Consider the following 25,091-nt stretch of genomic DNA (forward strand, 5'->3'; position numbering starts at 1 on the left):
TTATTTTCAGATTTTCATTTACAACATACACAAATTATGAAATTGAAAATGGATCTGGCAACAAGATTATAAATCTTATATTAAGCCATCTCCAATATAAAACAGTTACAATAATACAATTTACTTAAACACATTGAAAGATATTTTTTAACTTAACATTCACTGATGAACACTGACCGTTAATATGTGAACCATTAGAAGATAACATAAGTAGGTAAGATAGGAGAAAGGAAGAGGTAAAGAGAGCACAAAGAAACTCCATCCGGCACCTAGAATCTACCCGAATCTACGATGTACCTTTGCACCTTTTCAAATATAATGATATTATCAACTTGAGACAGGTTTGGGTCACCATAAATGAGTAATTCTAGTGATAAATTGAAATTTAATGTATCTAGGGTATTTTCTCTAGCTCGATTATAGCGTACACACTGCATCAGATAATGATAAGGAGTTTCAACCTGCCCACATACACATAGATCTGTATCTGAAACATGATTATTATAGAGATGATAATTTAGAGAGCTACATTCAAGACAAAGACGAGTGTGCAGTACTTGAGCCAAGCGTTCACCAACAAAGTAATTTAGAAGTTTGATAATTCGTTTATCTAGGTGTTTTTTGAAAGTGTTCAAAGTTGGAGAGTTTCTTATGTTATTTGGTATGCTATTCCATTCCCTGATAGCAGTAGGTCAAAAAGAGTTCATATAGATATTTGTCCTACTTGCTGGTGGATGCTTATTTGAATTGGTCCTTAAATTATAATTTTGGGCATTCCCTATAATAGGAGGAAGCAAATTTTGTAAGTATAATGGTGCAGCACCATGAAATATTTTGTATGAAGTTAACATTCTATGCTTGTAACGCCTTTAGCCAAAGTTTCCCATCCTGTTTCAAGCATAATGGAATTGGATGAAGCAGATTTGGTTGCTCCAGTCATGATTCTGCCAGCTTCAGTATGAAGTTTCTCAAGTTCTTGGCAATCTTGTTGGGCACAGTTAACCCAGATTATATCAGCATATTCCAAGATGGGACGTACATAACAAAAATACATAATTTCATGAGATTTCCCATCTAACTTAAACCTTAACCATCTAAGAATATCTAGCCTTTTCCATGCCTTAGCAAGGATATTAGTAATGTGGGCATGCCAAGAACAATTTCCATCTATAGTTACACCTACATGTGTATGTTGCTGGACTTCTTGTATTTGGGTATTATTCATAAATAAGGGAGGGTGAGCTGTAGCAGTTCTCTTTTTAGCAAGGACCATACTTTCAGTTTTGTTGGGGTTGAAATTAACTAACCACTGCTTGGCCCAGGTACTAATTTTGTTTAGGTCAGAATTTAAAATAGTCCCTGCACTCTCAGGATTTTCAATGATCATGAAAAGTGATGTATCATCTGCAAAAAGCCGAATATGAGCATCAATATCATTGCCTTATATTGGGCCCTGTGCAACCCCAGCATGTAGCTCCTTAGTAGTTGAAGAACTTCCTTCAATAATTACCTGCTGGCTTCGATCCTGGAGGTAGCTCCCAAACCATTCTAAAAGATTACCAGATATTCCATTTTGTTTTAGCTTAAACAGCAAACCCTTGTGCCACACTCTGTCAAAGGCTTAACTTATCCCTGCATTTATACAGGTGCACAAGTAAAAGTTCACCGTAAATCTGCGATGTTCTGTTTACTTTTTATGCACATTGCTGCTGGACACCACAAGGAAAACACCAGCAATAACTACAATGCCGATGCAGATTAATAAAAATACAAGTTTGTCATTGACACATCAGTTTAGAATTAAATACATTTGCTGGATATATATATACATATACAAACAACAAGTTTGTATTTTATTCTATTTCATGGTATACATGCTTACAGTGTGTTCTGTGTACAGTTATACCTCTGTGATGTTGCAGCAGCCTTTGTATTCTTCTAACTCAGCTCAGTATTATCAATGTTTTATCAATGTAGAATGTTCATGAGTACATATTTATGTTTTTTAAAATATATTGCTTACAGGACTTGTTACTCTAAAGATGTAAATGTGAGTACGATATCTGTATTACTTTAGGAATCAATTTCACTAAGTTCTGTGTATGAGAATGGATGTGTATCCACATGTGTTGTGTATGAGAGTGGGTGTGTATCCACATGTGTAGTGTATGAGAGTGGGTGTGTATCCACATGTGTAGTGTATGAGAGTGGGTGTGTATCCACATGTTTTGTGTATGAGAGTGGGTGTGTATCCACATGTGTTGTGTATGAGAGTGGGTGTGTATCCACATGTGTAGTGTATGAGAGTGGGTGTGTATCCACATGTGTAGTGTATGAGAGTGGGTGTGTATCCACATGTTTTGTGTATGAGAGTGGGTGTGTATCCACATGTGTTGTGTATGAGAGTGGGGGTGTATCCACACGTTTTGTATATGAGAGTGGGTGTGTATCCACATGTGTTGTGTATGAGAATGGGTGTGTATCCACATGTATTGTGTATGAGAGTGCGGTGTATCCACACATGTTTTGTATATGAGAGTGGGTGTGTATCCATGTGTGTTGTGTATGAGAGTGGGTGTGTATCCACATGTATTGTGTATGAGAGTGGGTGTATATCCACATGTATTGTGTATGAGAGTGGGTGTATATCCACATGTATTGTGTATGAGAGTGGGTGTGTATCCACATGTATTGTGTATGAGAGTGGGGGTGTATCCACATGTATTGCGTATGAGAGTGGGTGTGTATCCACATGTATTGTGTATGAGAGTGGGTGTGTATCCACACATGTATTGTGTATGAGAGTGGGTGTGTATCCACATGTATTGTGTATGGGAGTGGGTGTGTATCCACATGTGTTGTGTATGAGAGTGGGTGTGTATCCATGTGTGTTGTGTATGAGAGTGGGTGTATATCCACATGTATTGTGTATGAGAGTGGGTGTATATCCATGTGTGTTGTGTATGAGAGTGGGTGTGTATCCACACATGTATTGTGTATGAGAGTGGGTGTGTATCCACACATGTATTGTGTATGAGAGTGGGTGTGTATCCACACATGTATTGTGTATGAGAGTGGGTATATATCCACATGTATTGTGTATGAGAGTGGGTGTGTATCCACACATGTATTGTGTATGAGAGTGGGTATATATCCACATGTATTGTGTATGAGAGTGAGTGTGTATCCACACATGTATTGTGTATGAGAGTGGGTATATATCCACATGTATTGTGTATGAGAGTGGGTGTGTATCCACACATGTATTGTGTATGAGAGTGGGTATATATCCACATGTATTGTGTATGAGAGTGGGTGTGTATCCACACATGTATTGTGTATGAGAGTGGGTATATATCCACATGTATTGTGTATGAGAGTGGGTGTGTATCCACACATGTATTGTGTATGAGAGTGGGTATATATCCACATGTATTGTGGATGAGAGTGGGTGTGTATCCACACATGTATTGTGTATGAGAGTGGGTATATATCCACATGTATTGTGTATGAGAGTGGGTGTGTATCCACACATGTATTGTGTATGAGAGTGGGTATATATCCACATGTATTGTGTATGAGAGTGAGTGTATCCTTCTGCTGCTATGAAAAGAGTTTTACATTACTTATCTTTTTTATATTTGTACCTATATACACTGTTTATTTAAATAAAAGATATTGTCAGTGTATGAAATATAAAATGATCTTACCTAATTATTACGTATTAATAACTGTTCAGAACCAGTCCAGGTGACTGTTTCCAGGAACCAATCCAGGTTACTGTCTCCAGGAACCAGTCCAAGTGACTGTCTCCAGGAACCAGTCCAGGTGACTGTCTCCAGGAACCAGTCCTGTTGACTGTCTCCAGGAACCAGTCCAGGTGACTGTCTCCAGGAACCAGTCCAGCTGACTGTCTCCAGGAACCAGTCCAAGTGACTGTCTCCAGGAACCAGTCCAGCTGACTGTCTCCAGGAACCAGTCCAGGTGACTGCTATCAGAACTGAGCCACACACTACAATGTACGACACAGTGATGGAGAGTTCGCTTTGTACTAGTGTCTTTCAAGTACTTAATCCATGTGGAGAAAACAATTCAGTTTACCCACAGTATATGTACACTACAAAAAATTTATAACCAATATGATCTCTCTAAAAAAGGATTACCAGAAAATAAAAAACTCCTAAATAGATTGTAGAATTTGGCATAAACACATGTCTTTCATTGACATTAATCTCATGAGATTTTTATGTGGTCGTGATGTGCTTGAATTTTAAGGATTTAAGTTGAGGAAGGGGAGGGGGGTGGTGGGGGTAGGGGGTTGTATTCTTATCAGTCCCAACATCACAACAGCACAACTGAGGACCAAGAGGAACTGACATGTGAATTTTGGGTAAGATCTTTCCTGTACCTTAGTATTTTTATACCTCCGTTGTTCTTAGTGTCTTATCATCATTGTTTTCATGTCATCTGCTGTTTGTCATTAGTACATGTATATTTGTTACCTATATGTAGGACAAGAATGAAACATGTAAAATCCAAAACATATCAACAACTTGATGCAGGAATAAATTGGAGTTGGAATGGAGCTGTCCGTGTTGTCTTCACTCTCCACCTACATTCTGCCCTTTATAAGTGAGGACTTGGTGTACTTTTTGTATCCACGGCAGTTCCCAAAAGAATTTATGGAATATCATCGATTGTGGGACATTGTGACATTAGTGGTCAGTTTGGCGGAATTTTCTTTGTTTCGTGTAGATTTCGTCAGTTACCTTTGTGGACTCATAGCTGACGGACGTACCTGACTGATGTAAGTGTTTTGAATCATTTTCTTATATATTTATATCTTATTGTGTATATATATATATAATATACATTATACATCTATTTGGAAATTCTAAATAGTTTGAGATTTTGAAAGTCGGAATTTTCTTGATTTTGAATTATTAGTAAATTTGTATTTTGGAAACTTACAGATTACAGATTATTGCCAGAAGTTGTCTGAAACAAGCTCGCTGACAAGTTGTTTAGGGCACTGTGCCAATACACAGGTATGATATGGTATGTTGTATATCAATTAGTAGCTATTTTAATTGATTTGATTATTTTAATTTGACACTATGTACAACGTATTTGATGAAGGATAATTCAACAAATAAGATATTTTGTATTGCTAAGGCTACCAGTGTGTGTAGAGTTAAATGTAACGATTTAATGGTATTGATTGTATAAATTATAATCGTCAGTGAGTTTAGTATTATGTCTATAAGAGTTGTCTCCCTTGAATCAGCGACAATTGTGTTTTATGTGTAAATGTTATAATTGTCATGTATTAGGTCCTGTAGCGTGATTTTATTTTGTTACAGGGTTTCTACTTTCAACATTAATAAATAAAACGATTGACAGAGAACTCTAGAGGTTATGGTTGTGTTTCCATAAAATACCCCCCTCTGCCACATAGTGATATTGTAGGGAATTTGTACTTATGTATTTCATGTATTGTATTGTAGGGTCTTTAACCTAACAAGTAACCAGATAAAAGTGTTCACCCTCATCAATTACAACGACTTTACAGATAGCAACAAGATCTGTTAAAGGACAGACAACAAACAGACAGACGAAAATCCCATATCTGATGAAGGTAGACTAAAAAGCCAGGACAGACAACATACAGACCAAAAGTCCTGTATCTGATGATGGTAGACTAAAAAGCCAGAACAGACAGCATACAGACGGACGAAAAATCCTGTATCTGATGATGGTAGGTTAAAAAGCTAGGACAGACAGACGAAAAGTTCTGTATCTGATGATGGTAGACTAAAAAGCCAGGACTGACAGCATACAGACAGACGAAAAATCTTGTATCTGATGATGGTAGGCTAAAAAGACAGGACAGACAGCATACTGACAAAAGTCCTGTATCTGTTGATAGTAAACTAAAAGCCAGGACTGACAGCATACAGATGCACGAAAAATCTTGTATCTGATGATGGTAGGCTAAAAAGCCAGGACTGACAGCATACAGACGGATGAAAAATCCTGTATCTGATGATGGTAGGCTAAAAAGCCAGGACAGACAACATACAGACGGATGAAAAATCCTGTATCTGATGATGGTAGGCTAAAAAGCCAGGACAGACAGCATACAGACAGACGAAAAATCTTGTATCTGATGATGGTAGGCTAAAAAGACAGGACAGACAGCATACTGACAAAAAGTCCTGTATCTGATGATGGTAGGTTAAAACGTCAGGACAGACAACAAACAGACAGACGAAAATCCCATATCTGATGAAGGTAGACTAAAAAGCCAGGACAGACAACATACAGACAGACGAAAAATCCAGTATCTGATGATGGTAGGCTAAAAAGACAGGACAGATAGACGAAAAGTTCTGTATCTGATGATGGTAGGCTAAAAAGCCAGGACAGACAGCATTCAGACAGACAAAAAGTCCTGTATCTGATGATGATAAACTAAAAAGCCATGACACATAGCATACAGACGGACAAAAAATCCTGTATCTGATGATGGTAGGTTAAAAAGACAGGACAGATAGCATACTGACAAAAGTCCTGTATCTGATGATGGTAAACTAAAAAGCCAGGACTGACAGTATACAGACGGATGAAAAATCCTGTATCTGATGATGGTAGGCTAAAAAGCCAGGACAGACAGCATATTGACAAAAAATCTTGTATCTGATGATGGTAAACTAAAAAGCCAGGACTGACAGCATACAGACAGATGAAAAATCCTGTATCTGATGATGATAGATTAAAAAGTCAGGACAGACAGCATACAGACGAACGAAAAGTCCTGTATCTGATGATGTTAGACTCAAAAGCACGGAGAGACAATTAATAGGCCAACTCCTTTACTTAAAGTAAATTTTATGTGTTACCCCCTTGGGGGATATTACAGAAAAAATACCATATTGAGTCATATTTAACATACCATTGTCTGATATTCCTTATGTATCTAATCTAGCCTTGTGGACCTCAGATTGTCCAGTACTATAGTAAGATTGTGGATGAGGAGACCAGTCGACTGAGATATTGAACAGTACTATATTGCTACTGTCTGTGGATTAAGTGCCTTATCTTGACTGAGTGACATATATCAATGCACTTTTGTCTGCGAAAGTGCAACTGCCATTAACAGTGCTTACTTCAAGCAAAATAGACACATCCCAAGTCATTGGAAAACTAATATCTTCTTACTGATCAAAGAAAACAATGACTTACATCAAATTGTTGCTATATATAGTAACAAGAATTCCACAGAGTGAGGATGTGTGCTTCTGAGCAGCCGTAGATTTCGGGATTGTGAAGTAGAATTACCGATATATACTTATCACTGTTCTGTAATAAGCCCACCTCCTGACTGTGAAGCAATGTGTTGGTCTACTGGGTTTAAGTAAATACAGTACACTAAGAGAGATGATAAAGTGAAGCTTGTATCATTCAATTGAAAGCCATATATAATTTCACAACTGGTCTAAAATCACAATTACCAAATGATAAATTGATATCAAAATATTCTTACGAAAACCAAAACATCTTTTAGGCATCCTGGGATTTAATCAGGCGAGTCATTGGCAGCCATGATGGAATTCCAACGCAGTTCGTTAAAGGAGGAGTGCCAATTTGGGCCTTCTGGTGGCCATGACGAATACTTTTTATTTTTTGTCTATTAAAAACTCGAGGTCAGACGGTAATGACATAACATTAATCTAAGGTCAGCTCAAGGCCGTTCAGTTGTTATAGGGGGGACAAGTGGGGGATCAAATTCATAATTATTGCAAAAATTATCAAACTAAAATATTTTTTGTAGTTTTTTTCTCTTAAATGTCATTTAATGATATATTTTAAAACCTTCATTGGAAAAAATGACCAAAAAATATGCCATTGTTGAAAAGTAGGTCACGGTAATTAAGTGCCCTAATTACTAATTAAGTCACACTTGAGCACCGTTTTTTTGTCTTAATGCATCTATAAACAATATGTTTATCACGTGCAGTGTATTTATTTGAAATATTTTTGCAAATATGGATGATATTAAAATGGAAAAAATCAATTTAGCACCGGGTTTCACAGGATCATAAATGACCTTTGTCTATTACTTACGGGATTGTATTTTTGTTTACTGCTTTAGTAAGGGGAATGGTGGTGTTGGGATATTCATTTAGGAGTCTGACCAGTTCTCCACCGTCATTGCGTCATCAACACAACTAAGGAAACTTGAGGAGGCAGTAGTTTGTGTAGTATCAGACTGGTGTCGGTCATAAGAAAGATACCATAGGACAGATGCAATGTGGGCACAGCAGCCGACTACTCTGGCACCAACCTTATATTGACAATACCAGCCTGATATTGGGGTCAGTCCATTAGAATATTCAATCCAAAGATTGTACACCTTCGAAGCAACATTTTATAAAGTCCTGTGAGTCGATAATAATCTTGATCAGTTAATCCATCAGGTGAATCAAAGTCCAAACAACTTTTTCTAGAAGCCAGTGATCTCAGTGAAAGCAGTTCTGAGTCTTCACTTGTAGAAGTGAGTGACTGAAGAACATTGAAATGAATATCACCATCCACTATATGAGAAGCACAGCACCTAGATGTGTTTGGAATCAAGACACCTATCTTAATAAAAATCTTAACTCTTATTTCCGTGCATGGTTTCACCATTTTACTTTTTTCATCTCTGGACTTTCCACAAACGAAACATCGCGATTCAGTAAGCATAGCTCGTGGAATATCAAGTTTGATTTTTTTAGAGTCAGGTGTCTCATTCTGATGGTCTAAACCGCTGTTAGAATGCTCTACTGGTTCATGGTGTTTGTAGAATCTCCCTCTGCATTTCTTACATACAGGGTTACCTAAACATAAATCTTATTGATGTTATCTTTCAATAAAGACAGAACATCTGCCTGATTCAGACAATATATTCTGACTTTATAATCTGCTTTGCAGCAAGCACAGTGCTTGTGTGCTGGCATTTTACAAAAATAACAAAAAGTTAATAAAAATTAAACAAAATACTATAATACTATTATATATATGTCACACTTGTATGAATGAAATTATATTTAACGGTTTAGTGATACACAAGATATGTGCATAAGTCAATGCATGTACGAACTGCACAGAACAAAGTATACTTATATATCTGGATATACCATGTGTTACATACATTGCATTGTAGATTACTGAAGTTTGCTAGTGTTTACAACAAGTCCATTAACAAGGTATACATCAGGGAGATGTCATGATGTTATACTATTTTATGTTAAAGCTCTTGTGTCAAACCATCTTATGTTAAAGCTCAAGATTACAACTAACTAACTAAATACACTGCACATGATAAATGTATTGTTTATAGATGCATTCAGACAAAAAACGGTGTTCAAGTGTGACTTAATTAGTAATTAGGGCACTTAATTACCGTGACCTACTTTTCAACAATGGCATATTTTTTGGTCATTTTTTCTAATGAAGGTTTTAAAATATATCATCAAATGACATTTAAGAGAAAAAAACTACAAAAAAATATTTTAGTTTGATAATTTTTGCAATAATTATGAATTTGATCCCCCACTTGTCCCCCCTATAACAACTGAATGGCCTTGAGCTGACCTTAGATTAATGTTATGTCATTACCGTCTGACCTCAAGTTTTTAATAGACAAAAAATAAAAAGTATTCGTCATGGCCACCAGAAGGCCCAAATTGGCACTCCTCCTTTCATATTTGTGGAAGCAAGCATTCTTCAAAGGACTAGTCTCCAATTATTTCTATCTATTAAGTATATGTGACTTTGATCTTTTATCCAAGCATAGGTTTTCAGTAAGATGGCACTGTTTGAAACTGGAACTGCACTGTCGTCCTGAGGCCAACTGATACCCAATCTCCTTCCCTGGAAAGCCCATATAAAAACAAAATGCGAGCCGTTGTGAAGAAGTCAACACACAGGCATAGAGGAATTAAAGTATATAATAATTCAATGAGTTTGGTCTGTTTATACAATCTAATCTTACATGTGCCAATTCTTCATCTTATCACCAAATAACATAAAGAAATTGATGTCACTTTGCAACATGTTTGATTGGCCAATGCAATGGTGTGAGAAACTGTCATAGAAAAGATTCCCTTACAAATGTCTAAGATATTGCAAAGAGACATAGCTTTGTAGATAGGGGAAATATCTCCACCTGATAATCTACAATGCATAAAGATTATTACCATCATATTACGGCGAAATCCATGCACTAATTTAGAAGTAGTTGGTACATTTTGAGTTCCCAAAGGAGCTTAAGTTTCCAAAAAGGGGAGATAACTCAACCTGATATAGATTACATATCTCTACAAATATATAAGGATTATAGTCAGCAAGTAAGTTTGATATCCATTCAGTAGTATAGGGGAAATAGCCAGTACATCATTGTGTCTACAGACAGATGGATAGACAGATGGACAGACAGATGGACAACCTGATTCCAGAGTCAGGACAACCCCAACTTTGTTGCGGGATTTAAGTATAATGCACATGGATACCAATTCTCTGTTTTTCCAGATTATATGTCACCCTTTTTTCCTTGTGAGTTGGGGTATGAGGCTTATATACCAGTGCGGCTTATACAGGGACAAAAATCGGCAGGATGAAAAAACCCATAATTCAGGAAGCAAACAAGACGGTACCGAGTTTTATTTACGAAAAAATGCCCATCACATATTTCAAACTGAAACAGATCATCTAGAACTGTCATTTGCAACTGAATACAAGATGATTTTATGATTGAAATAAAAATAACATTCTGGTGGATTTAATTACTCATACATTTTAACAGGAATCACAATAATATCTTCTAAACTTGCCTTTTTGTTGAGAAGGAATACTTAATTACCCAATTTTCCAATATTATTTTTAACTCCACTTTTTGAAGACAGCACAACTTAGCCAAAATAAACAGGTTAATGATGAATTCTAAGTTGACTACAATGTTGAGCAATGGGTGAGACATGACTGGTATTAAATTGTTGTCGAATCACAAAGTCAGAAGGCTTCTACTTTAGTTTGTGCCACAACCTTTACATTTAGTTCCCCACTACAGGTCATATGGTAATGATTTTCTAATGACAAAAGATCCTACAGTGATCTTGGTATCCACCATTTAAATGAATAATCTTTATTGGTTCTATGAAAAGCTGATTTTCTCTACTTTCCCACCATTTTGTTTCACTTATCAGTCTCAAAATTAAATGGCCACAATTAAGGACTGCTGGAAACATACACATAGAAACTATAAACTTTATTTATTTTACAACAGTTATTTCAACTTATACTAATCACTCTTGTTGGTCCGCATGTAAGAGCACAAGGGGTCTTATTGTGGAGGAACCCAGAGTACCAGGGGAAAACTCATCCGTTCCAGGAGACAAACCCTGGACGGCTAGGTGAAAGGTGAGTGTGTTACCACTGTGCCACCCGACCACCCAATATACACGGCATGGTTGAGAAAGGGTCTTCCAGTATTTCTCAATAGCAATAAGAAGATAGTCACCTGTCTAAAAAGTGTCTGATCATTCATGCTTATTTTTGATAAAGTCAACCAGATTGTGGTTTGTTTGTTTGAATAGTTAAGAGTGTACACAAACTGGTCAGTCCTGTTTGAACAGTTCATTGTACACTTGCACTTTATCGGTCAGTCCTGTCTGAATGGTTCGTTATAGATACCTGTACTTAGAATAGTACAAGTACACATTCAGGTAAGGAAGATCAACAATAAAATTTCCAATAACAAGTAAGCTAGTTTGCCAAAACCATGGATCTGATCATATTAACTAAGGTGGTGTCTTCATTATATTCCTATGTAAAATCCAATGGCTGGCCATGAAAAATGGATCTTTGCAATTAGGTGACAGTTAATTGTCTGGGATAAATGATAACTGTATTAGGCTAGGCAGTGTACTTGTACAACCAGGGTAGAGTGCATAGTTCCCCCTGCTGCCTGGATTAACTGTTTTCACTGAGACCTGACTTCCTGACAGACATGGCAGACACTTTGTACCCTGCCAAGTTCATAGACTCACACTCCATACCTATTTATCTTAAATCAAATTTTTACTGTAAAATTATGTTTCTTCTTAGAATGTGACTTAAGAAATATGTAGATATCTGAAGAAAAATATTGTGAATACATGTAATTGAAGTACATACAACATCAAACAACAAGATCCAAATGATATATGGGAAAATGTTTTACTACAAAATAACTTGTGACCATCTATATCCAGGCATTCACCACGGTGTTATCAAATGTTCAGTCACATGACTAGTCAATCACTAGTCACATGAATAGTCACCTCATCAGTCACATAACTAGTCACCTCATCAGTCACATGACTAGCCACCACACCAGTCACAATACTAGTCACCACATCAGTCACATGACTAGTCATCATATCACATCAGTCACATGACTAGTCACCTCATCAGTCACATAACTAGTCACCTCATCAGTCACATGACTAGTTACCACATCAGTCACATAACAAGTCACCTCATCAGTCACATAACAAGCCACATCACAACTAGTCACCACATCAGTCACATGACTAGTTCATCAGTCACCACCTCATCAGTCACATCACTAGTCACCTCATCAGTCACATGACTAGTCACATCTCATCAGTTACATCACAAGTCACCTCATCAGTCACATGACTAGTTACCACATCAGTCACATGACTAGTCACCTCATCAGTCACATGACTAGTCACATCATCTGTCTCATGTCACATAATCACCTCAACAGGCACACACTAGTCATACTAGTCACCACATCAGTCACATGACTAGTCACCTGATCAGTCACATCACTAGTGAATTACCAGTCACATAACTAGTCACCTCATTAGTCAAATAACTAGTCACCTCATCAGTCACATGACTAGTTACCACATCAGTCACATAACAAGTCACCTCATCAGTCACATAACAAGTCACCTCATCAGTCACATGACTAGCCACCACATCAGTCACAAGACTAGTCACCTCATCAGTCACATGACTAGTCACCTCATCAGTCACATGACTAGTCACCTCATCAGTCACATGACTAGTTACCACATCAGTCACATGACTAGTCACCTCATCAGTCAAATAACTAGTCACCTCATCAGTCACATGACTAGTTACCACATCAGTCACATAACAAGTGACCTCATCAGTCACATGACTAGCCACCACATCAGTCACAAGACTAGTCACCTCATCAGTCACATGACTAGTCACCTCATCAGTCACATGACTAGTCATCTCATCAGTCACATGACTAGTTACCACATCAGTCACATAACTAGTCACCTCATCAGTCACATGACTAGCCACCACACCAGTCACAATACTAGTCACCACATCAGTCACATGACTAGTCACATCACTAGTGAATTATGTGTAACATGACTAGTCATCTCATAAGTTACATGACTAGTCACCTCATCAGTCATATGACTAGTCACCTCATCAGTCATATGACTAGTCACAATATCAGTCACATGACTAGTCACCACATCAGTCTCATCATTAGTCACCTCATCAGTCACATAACTAGCCACATCATCAGTCACATGACTAGTCATCACATCAGTCACATGACTAGTCAATTATCAGCCACATAACTAGTCACCTCATCAGTCACATGACTAGTTACCACAGCAGTCTCATCACTAGTCAGCTCATCAGTCACATCACTAGTCAGCTCATCAGTTACATCACAAGTCACCTCATCAGTCAAATGACTAGTTACCACATCAGTCACATGACTAGTCACCTCATCAGTCACATGACTAGTCACATCATCTGTCTCATGACTAATCACCTCAACAGGCACATGACTAGTCATCTCATCAGTCACATGACTAGTCACCTCATCAGTCACATGACTAGTCACCTCAACAGTCATATGACTAGTCACAATATCAGTCACATGACTAGTCACCACATCAGTCACATAAGTAGCCACCACATCAGTTACAAGACTAGTCACCTCATCAGTCACATGATTAGTTACCACATCCGTCACATAACTAGTCACCTCATTAGTCACAATGACCAGTCCACAAAAGTCACAAGACTACAGACTTCATCAGCCATGTGAGTAGTCACATCACCAGTCACATGACTCGTTACCTCATGAGTCACAATGACCATTCACCATTTACTTCACATATCCATTTATCTCTTCAGTCCAACTGACCAGTCCAACAAGGAACTGCAAAGCAAGGCATTATCCCCTGCACCCAGCTGTTGGTGTAAAACCCAAATATGATCTACATATATATACTGGTAAAACAATTTATGACATCACTCAATTATGTACCGCTACTACAACTGAAGATCTAATACAGTGAAAGCAAGTAGTGCAAAATGTAACATCTTCTTTTGTCAATTATCAATTAAATTTCCTTGCATCTCCTCAACTTCTACATTTCATTTATATATCTAATATATCAACCTTATAATAAAAGTTTATATAATCAACATAAACGGAATACACAACTATTACAAATTCTTTATAAACAACCTCAAAAGTATACAGTTATTATTGGAAGCTAATCTACCTCAAAAGTGTCATCACAAGATAATATACCTTCAAAGTGTCATCACAAGATAATCTACCTCCAGTGTCATCACAAGATAATCTACCTCCAAAGTGTCATCACAAGATAATCTACCTCCAGTGTCATCACAAGATAATCTACCTCCAAAGTGTCATCACAAGATAATATACCTCCAAAGTGTCATCACAAGATAATATACCTTCAAAGTGTCATCACAAGATAATCTACCTCCAGTGTCATCACAAGATAATCTACCTCAAAAGTGTCATCACAAGATAATATACCTTTAAAGTGTCATCACAAGATAATCTACCTCCAGTGTCATCACAAGATAATCTACCTTCAAAAGTGTCATCACAAGATAATCTACCTCAAAAGTGTCATCACAAGATAAAAGTGTCATCACAAGATAATATACCTTCAAAGTGTCATCACAAGATAATCTACCTCAAAAGTGTCATCACAAGATAATATACCTTCAAAGTGTTATCACAAGATAATCTACCTCCAGTGTCATCACAAGATAATCTACCTCAAAAGTGTCATCACAAGATAATCTACCTTAAGTGTCATCACAAGATAATCTACCTCAAAAGTTTCATCACAAGATAATCTACCTCAAAAGTGTCATCACAAGATAATATACCTTCAAAGTGTCATCACAAGATAATCTACCTCAAGTGTCATCGCAAGATAATCTACCTCCAAAGTGTCATCACAAGATAATCTACCTTAAGTGTCATCACAAGATAATCTACCTCAAAAGTTTCATCACAAGATAATCTACCTCAAAACTGTCATCACAAGATAATTTACCTCCAGTGACATCACAAGATAATCTTCTTCAAAAGTGTCATCACAAGATAATCTACCTTAAGTGTCATCACAAGATAATCTACCTCAAAAGTTTCATCACAAGATAATCTACCTCAAAACTGTCATCACAAGATAATCTACCTCCAAAGTGTCATCACAAGATAATCTACTTCAAACGTAAACAGTCTCACAAGAAAATCTTCTTCAAAAGTGTCATCACAAGATAATCTACCTTCAAAGTGTCATCACAAGATAATCTACCTTAAGTTTCATCACAAGATAATCTACCTCAAAACTGTCATCACAAGATAATCTACCTCCAAAGTGTCATCACATGATAATCTACCTCAAAAGTAAACACAGTCATCACAAGATAATCTACCTCCAAAGTGTCATCACAAGATAATCTACTTCAAACGTAAACAGTCTCACAAGAAAATCTTCTTCAAAAGTGTCATCACAAGATAATCTACCTTCAAAGTGTCATCACAAGATAATCTACCTCAAGTGTCATCGCAAGATAATCTACCTCCAAAGTGTCATCACAAGATAATCTACCTTAAGTGTCATCACAAGATAATCTACCTCAAAAGTGTCATCACAAGATAATCTACCTCCAGTGTCATCACAAGATAATCTACTTCAAACGTAAACAGTCTAACAAGAAAATCTTCTTCAAAAGTGTCATCACAAGATAATCTACCTCCAAAGTGTCATCACAAGATAATCTACCTTAAGTGTCATCACAAGATAATCTACCTCAAAAGTTTCATCACAAGATAATCTACCTCAAAACTGTCATCACAAGATAATATACCTTCAAAGTGTCATCACAACATAATCTTCTTCAAAAGTGTCATCACAAGATAATAAACCTTCAAAGTGTCATCACAAGATAATCTACCTCAAAAGTTTCATCACAAGATAATCTACCTCAAAACTGTCATCACAAGATAATCTACCTCCAAAGTGTCATCACAAGATAATCTACCACAAAAGTAAACACAGTCATCACAAGATAATCTACCTCCAAAGTGTCATCACAAGATAATCTACCTCAAGAGTGTCATCACAAGATAATCTACCTCAAAAGTAAACTCAGTCATCACACGATAATCTACCTCAAGAGTGTCATCACAAGATAACCTACCTCCTGTGTCATCACAAGATAATCTACCTCCAGTGACATTACAAGATAATCTACCTCAATAGTGTCATCACAAGATAATCTACCTCAAAAGTAAACTCAGTCATCACACGATAATCTACCTCCAGTGTCATCACAAGATAATCTACCTCCAGTGTCATCACAAGATAATCTACCTCAAAAGTAAACTCAGTCATCACACGATAATCTACCTCCAGTGTCATCACAAGATAATCTACCTCCAGTGACATCACAAGATAATCTACCTCAAAAGTGTCATCACATGATAATCTACTTCAAAAGTAAACACAGTCATCACAAGATAATCTACCTCAAGAGTGTCATCACAAGATAATCTACAGTGTCATCACAAGATAATCTACCTCCAGTGACATCACAAGATAATCTACCTCAAAGATGTAGTTAGTCAACATAATCTTCATTAATTATATTACATTGGGGGTCTGTAGTTTACTTAGTGATGTGCTATTGAAGCATTTCTATAAAGTACTCACCTTCTTGTCGTGTAGATGAAGATATCACTTAGATCACTATGACCTGCATTTGCAAGCTTGACCATCTGTAGTTCCCAGTCCATGGCAGGTTTCTTCAACTGGAACAGAAAATAAAATTGGTTCATTGTACAAATACGGACAAACAGCAATTACCACAGCCTACATGTGATGATGGTGGGCTTATATTTGCCACTTACACATCTTTGTTAGAAAGTTTTCTGAAGTTATTTAGAGGAAAGGATCAAATAATGGAAAAGACACATGTGAGAGTTTTAAGGATCTACAAACGGTGGCGCGAATTCAAAATTTGCTTACCTTAGGTTTATCATGGAGCAGAAACAATACAGAGGCAGCCTTGGCTCCTACTATCTGACCAGCAGAATCACGCCATGTCTGACCAAGCAGGGAGCCCAGGTGGAGCTCACTGTGGTACATAGGACTGTGAACAGACAGAACTTGGTTAAATAAAATCATTATAAGCTCACATTTTTATCATTCCCTTATTTCATTATTACAAAAGTGGTAAGTTGTTACCTATGACCTTTCAACTCTGACCCCAGATCTATAATATATCATAAGTCAGTGTGAATATGAACAAGGACATAGTCATAAAGATCCCCCGCCAATGTTTATTTGTAAAACATATACATTTAAAGTGAGCACAATGGAAAACTGGAAAAGACAGCAGATAATCAGGTCATAGCAGTCTCATTCAATATGCACAAAATTTTTCGATAATCAAACTTGAAAAAGGGATTAAGGTAACAAGTCTACCAGGCAATTCTCATCATTATCCAATTGTTCCTTCAAAACATCACATGGAGAAAGCATTCAGTTAGAGTGCCAAAAGGTATCAGCCAATCAGGTAACAGCAGTCTCATAAAATATCCATAGAATTTGCCGATAATCGAACCTGAACAAGGAATTAAGGTAAACCTACAAAGCAAGTTTCCTAAACATCTTATCATTTCTTCATCAGATAATGTGCAGAAAGGTTTCCCATAGACTGATTAAAGAAATCAGCCAATCAGGTCACAGCAACCTCATTAAATATACATGGAATCCACCGTTCATCAAACTTGAGTAAGGGATTAAGGTAACAAGTGTACCAACCAAGTTTTATCAAAATCTGGCCAGTTCTTCAAAAGATATGCGGAAAACAGCATTAGGACAGACGAACGAAACCCATTTGAATATCGTCCACCAGCTTTGTTAGGTGAGGGATAACTAAATACATAAAACTTACAGTATTATATAGGCTATATCTAAGGTATTATAGAGAAGATAATCAAGTAGAAGAACTTTGGTAATTATTTGAGATAGAGTGCACACCGGCAGTGATTGAATATCAATCAGATTTAACCTTCACAAACGCTGGCTGGTGAAATGGAAAAACAATTAATTTCAGAATTTTAAATGAGAGTTTTAAGGAGACAAATCAATCTGTGTATGGCCCGTATAAAGCTCTGTACTAATCCCTCCCAATACTTAATCAGGGTTTCTTTTTTATACCAGTAAGACAATTTTACCAACATGGTTATCATTATAGCACATATCTGACAGATTTTCCACAGAAATAATTAATCATCTCTCCATCGCTGTACTAAACACACTTGTTTCAAGGTCGTCTTTCTGTAAGTTATCATTTAATCACTAAACTCAAGGACAGCGATAGTCCCTGGGGAACAGTCTGTAGAAACAGCTGTGATCTCACTGTGTTTTGTTTTGATGGAGAAGGCAAGATCTCCACTAGTCAAGGTTTATATTTCTAGTTGATAATTTTTATTGCAGAAACTAACAACAAATAAGCATCATAATAAATATTACCATGAATAGATTTCAATTCTTGTTAAGAAATCTTCACTGTCAACTGAGTAACATAAATCACACAGTAACACTTTACTCTATCTCTTTCTCTGGGTTCACTAACCTCACAATAACATTGTGACCAGTACAGGAAATAGGTTAATAATGCAGAGTACTGAACTCATTATGACCTCTACAGGAACTGGGTCAATGACACTAAATACTGACCTCATGATGACCTCTTTAGAAACTGGGTTAATGAAACTAAGTACTGACCTCATTGTGACATTGTTGATCTTATGAATGATGTCTTCCTGAGTCAATGAATTGATGAGCTCTTCATTATAAAACCAAAGCTCAAGTACACTAGTCACATGACAAACAGGACCCACCCTGGAAAAATAAAGGGAAATAAGTACAATATTTACAAGATATAAGTACATTATTTACAACAGCAAGTAGGTACAATATTTACAAGATATAAGTACATTATTACAACAGCAAGTAGGTACAATATTTACAAGATATAAGTACATTATTACAACAGCAAGTAGGTACATTATTTACAAGATATAAGTTCATTATTACAACAGCAAGTAGGTACAATATTTACAACATATACGTACATTATTTACAACAAGAAATAGTTACAATATTTACAAATATTTACAACATATAAGTACATTATTTACAACAGGAAATAGGTACAATATTTACAAGATATAAATACTTTATTTATAACAGGAAATAAATACAATATTTACAACATATAAGTACATTATCTACAACAGGAAATATATACAATATTTACAAGATATAAGTACATTATTTACAACAGGAAATAGGTACAATATTTACAAGATATAAGTACAATATTTACAACAGGAAATAGGTACAATATTTACAAGATATAAGTACATTATTTACAACAGGAAATACGTGCAATATTTACAAGATATAAGTACAATATTTACAACAGGAAATAGGTACAATATTTACAAGATATAAGTACATTATTTACAAAAGGAAGTAGGTACAATATTTACAAGATATAAATACTTTATTTATAACAGGAAACAGGCATAATATTTACAACTATCTACAGCTACGACCCCTATGCTGAAAATAGGATCAATGCTACAATTCAAAATTTAGTTAATTTTCATTATGTCCATGACAAGATCCTTGTGAACATATTATATACATTCAAAGGACTAAAAAGAGCTACCAATAAAGAGGTATGTCTGAAAACAAACATACTCACCCAACAAGTTGACCAACCCAACAGTTGGACTCACCTAACTAGTGGACCAACCCAACAGGCATACTCACCCAACAAGTGGACCAACCCAACAGGCATACTCACCCAACAAGTTGACCAACCCAACAGTTGGACTCACCCAACTAGTGGACCAACCCAACAGTTGGACTCACCCAACAAGAGGACCAACCCAACAGTTGGACTCACCCAACAAGTTGACCAACCCAACAGTTGGACTCACCCAACTAGTGGACCAACCCAACAGTTGGACTCACCCAACAAGTGGACCAACCCAACAGGCGTACTCACTCAACAAATGGACCAACCAAACAGTTGGATTCACCCAACAAGTGGACAAGCCCAACAGTTGGACTCACCCGACAAGTGAACCAACTCAACAGTTGGACTCATGCAACAGGTGGAGGTGGTCATATCCAAAAGTGGACTCATCCAACACATATACTCACCAAACAGGTGGACATACCCAACAGGTGGACTCACTGAACAGGTAGACTCATCCAACAGGCAGACTCATCCAATAATCGGACTCACAGAACAGGTAGACTCATCCAACAGGTGGATATACCAAACAGGTGGACTCACAGAACAGGTAGACTCATCCAACAGGTGGATATACTAAACAGGTGGACTCACAGAACAGGTAGACTCATCCAACAGATGGACCCACTGAACAGATGGACTCATCCAACAGGTGGACTCACCAAACAGGTGGACTCACCAAACAGGCAGACTCATCCAATAATCGGACTCACAGAACAGGTAGACTCATCCAACAGGTGGATATACCAAACAGGTGGACTCACAGAACAGGTAGACTCATCCAACAGGTGGATATACCAAACAGGTGGACTCACAGAACAGGTAGACTCATCCAACAGGTGGATATACTAAACAGGTGGACTCACTGAACCGGTAGACTCATCCAACAGGTGGATATACTAAACAGGTGGACTCACTGAACAGGTAGACTCATCCAACAGATGGACCCACTGAACAGATGGACTCATCCAACAGGTGGACTCACCAAACAGGTGGACTCACCAAACAGGTGGATTCACACACTGAGTGGACTCATCCAACAGGTGGACTTACCCAACAGGTGGACTCTCACACTGTGTGGCTCACCAAATTTAAACAATGAAGTGACTTCAGTCCTTTTTTACTGTAACAAAATGGCTGTGTTGGAAATTGACACATATTGCAATTTCTTCTAAAACATCCCCCTTCCAGGTAATAAACCCATGCCTTGTAATAAATCCCTATCTGAAAATAAGTCCATGTCTGTTAACAAGTCCATGTCTGGTGATTAGCAATAAGTCCATGTCTGGTAATACGTGTATGTCTAGTAATAAGCTCACATCTGGTAATAAGTCCATGTCTGGTAATAAGCCCATGTCTGATAATACATTCATGTCTGATAATAAACCTATGTCTGATAATACATTCATGTCTGATAATAAACCCATGTCTGGTAATAAGTCAGTGTCTGGTAATAAGTCCATGTCATGTAATAAGTCCATGCCTCCAAAGAAGGACATGTCTGGTAATAAGTCCATGTCTGGTAATAAGTCCATGTCTGGTAATAAGTCACTGTCTGGTAATAAGTCACTGTCTGGTAATAAGTCGACATCTGGTAATAAGCCCATGCTTTGTAATAAGTCCATGTCTGGTAATAAGTCGACATCTGGTAATAAGCCCATGCTTTGTAATAAGTCCATGTCTGGTAATAAGTCCATGTCTGGTAATAAGTCACTGTCTGGTAATAAGTCGACATCTGGTAATAAGCCCATGCTTTGTAATAAGTCCATGTCTGGTAATAAGTCCATGTCTGGTAATAAGTCAATGTCTGGTAATAAGTCAATGTCTGGTAATAAGTCCATGTCTGGTAATAAGTCAATGCTTTGTAATAAGTCTATGTCTGGTAATAAGTCCATGTCTGGTAATAAGTCACTGTCTGGTAATAAGTCGACATCTGGTAATAAGCCCATGCTTTGTAATAAGTCCATGTCTGGTAATAAGTCCATGTCTGGTAATAAGTCCATGTCTGGTAATAAGTCCATGTCTGGTAATAAGTCAATGTCTGGTAATAAGTCCATGTCATGTAATAAGTCCATGTCTGGTAATAAGTCCATGTCTGGTAATAAGTCAATGTCTGGTAATAAGTCAATGCTTTGTAATAAGTCCATGTCTGGTAATAAGTCAATGCTTTGTAATAAGTCCATGTCTGGTAATAAGTCCATGTCTGGTAATAAGTCAATGCTTTGTAATAAGTCCATGTCTGGTAATAAGTCAATGTCTGGTAATAAGTCAATGCTTTGTAATAAGTCTATGTCTGGTAATAAGTCCATGTCTGGTAATAAGTCCATGTCTGGTAATAAGTCACAGTCTGGTAATAATCCAATGTCTGGTAATAAGTCCATCCATATCTGTTCTTGACATTTTATTTTCCTGCAAATATGTCCACCTCTTGAAATGATATCTACATGTCAGGCCTCAGGCTTGTTGCAGTATCAACACAAGTAATACATTTTTATTTGCTTGTTTTATTTTGGTTTTTATTTTCTTGTATTCTTTGAATCATGAAGTGATTTTTATGAATAAGATGAGTAACTTCTGTACTTACCGAAAACACATGGTTTCTAGGTTGTGAGGACCAGTTTCTAATGTGTAAGCAGATTTGTAGAATTCCATCATCTGTAAGGAAATTATCATATTTTTTTGTGTAATTTCAGAATGAGAGGTCTGGTATCATATTTAGCATTTAAATAATAGATGAAACGTGCAACTACATTCCATTATCCATTAGAGTGATTTGTTACCAAAAATTCTATCTGTCATGATAAGTACATTGTATTTCAAAGCTCTGAATATTAAATAACTCATCGAAGTACAAAAAATATATAATAAAAATATAATAAATGAATATCAATGAATACTATATAACTCATTAATATTCAAACACTTTTCTAATTTTCTATAAACTCATGAATATTCAAACACTTTTCTAATTTTCTATAAACTCATGAATATTCAAACACTTTTCTAATTTTTCTATAAACTCATGAATATTTAAACACTTTTCTAATTTTCTATAAACACATGAATATTCAAACATTTTTCTAATTTTCTATAAACTAATGAATATTCAAACACTTTTTAATAAATCACATTTGCGTTTTCCTATGTTTGTTTCTTTTTCTTGGATATTTTTTCATTAATTTCTATCATGAGGATAAGTAGATCAAGTTTTTATGGTAACACACGCAAATTGTTTTTATTTTAAATTTGTCACAACACAATAAAATAATGAACAAAAGATTGAAGAAAACTTCAATATTTTTTTTTAAATCAAAAGGCTTAAAACATGAAAATGTAAACTTAATTAATAAACAACTGCAAAACAAGTTTTTTTTAAACCAATATATCTACTGTTATTGTTCATACAGATGTAAATGTATGAGGGTTCTTAGTACAGGAGGAAACCGGGAGTAACCAAGGAAAACCAGTAGGTTTAGTCAGGTGGTCCCCTACCTTTTCATCTGGAGAATTGAACCTTGGATGATTTGGTGAAAAGCAACTAGTTATCTCTGCGGCACCCAACCATCCAAATATATACAAGAGCTTTCATGTCTGTATGACAAAACTGTCAGACAGATCAGCAACGACAGCTAAAAATGTCTGTGTTGCTCTTTAGCTAACTAAAGATTAAAACAAGGGTAATGGAGAGGTGCTTTCTTTTTTTTTTCAGAACATATTTGAATCATAAATTAAATAGGTAGATTTAAAATATAGAACAGTAAGACAGTTAAAAACACACTCAAATTTGTCTTATTCTATAAAAAGGGAGTAATTCCTATCAAATATGAATTTCAATTCAATGATTCAAGCAAATAGTGACAAAATATCATTTTCTACTCTCTCTGAGGACAGTGACAATAAAATAACAATCTATTTTATTTTATCTTTTTTTTCAAAATTGTGACCAGTTTAGCAATTCTTTATCACATTCAGAAAGTTTTGAAAGAAAAATCTCAACATTCCCTTAAACTTGGGAGACTTTCACAGTAAAAGATATATCAAAAAGTATTACCGCTTTCAGTGATGTTGGTGAGAGGACATTGTTGTTGGTAAGGATGACAGAAGCATAACGAGTGAATGGTGGGAAATTTTCCATCACCCAGTGTTTCTCATTTTGTATTCTTGATGTGGCAGGTACCCACAGTTTCTCTGCTTCGTTTGTCTCTTTGAAGTCCTTCATCCCTATTGCACACAACCCACATACGAGGACACACAGACAGATTGTGAAAACTGGGTGACTTGCAACAGAGTATCCAAGTCTGGAAAATAGAACAAGAGATCCAGAGGGCCTGTGTATCACTCACATATTTGATAAAGCATTCCTAAAGAAAATTCTCATAAAAACAAACATATCCTGTAAAAGGTAGCCAGCAATGAAAACAAAAATTTACAAGAAAAATCATTAGATAACGTCTTCAAAACGTGACCTGTGAATTACACTTTGTACAGCTAACACTATCTGTGTATTACACTATGTACAGGTAACACTATCTGTGTATTACACTATGTACAGGTAACACTGTGTATTACACTATGTACAGGTTACACTGTGTATTACACTATGTACAGCTAACACTATCTGTGAATTACACTATGTACAGGTAACACTATCTGTGTATTACACTATGTACAGGTAACACTATCTGTGTATTACACTATGTACAGGTAACACTATCTGTGTATTACACTATGTACAGGTAACACTATCTGTGTATTACACTATGTACAGGTAACACTATCTGTGTATTACACTATGTACAGGTAACACTATCTGTGTATTACACTATGTACAGGTAACACTATCTGTGTATTACACTATGTAC

At 36.4% G+C, this 25,091-nt stretch overlaps 1 protein-coding gene across 1 annotated transcript in view; it reads right to left on the reverse strand.

Moving 5' to 3' along the window:
• The window catches only part of LOC132545110 (patched domain-containing protein 3-like), a 74,363-nt gene that overhangs the window by 43,824 nt on the left and 5,448 nt on the right, over nucleotides 1-25,091 (reverse strand). Inside the window, exons 2-6 of the mRNA XM_060208778.1 lie at nucleotides 24,281-24,527; nucleotides 22,814-22,884; nucleotides 19,185-19,301; nucleotides 17,418-17,541; nucleotides 17,103-17,200 (exon numbers count right to left, since the gene is read on the reverse strand). Coding sequence (XP_060064761.1) covers nucleotides 17,103-17,200; nucleotides 17,418-17,541; nucleotides 19,185-19,301; nucleotides 22,814-22,884; nucleotides 24,281-24,527 — 657 coding nt within the window. The remainder of the gene's footprint in view (nucleotides 1-17,102; nucleotides 17,201-17,417; nucleotides 17,542-19,184; nucleotides 19,302-22,813; nucleotides 22,885-24,280; nucleotides 24,528-25,091) is intronic.

This window comes from Ylistrum balloti, unplaced genomic scaffold (assembly GCF_031769215.1).
Source record: "Ylistrum balloti isolate Yb309-2 unplaced genomic scaffold, AGI_CSIRO_Ybal_v1 Utg369828, whole genome shotgun sequence".
NCBI lineage: Eukaryota > Metazoa > Mollusca > Bivalvia > Pectinida > Pectinidae > Ylistrum > Ylistrum balloti.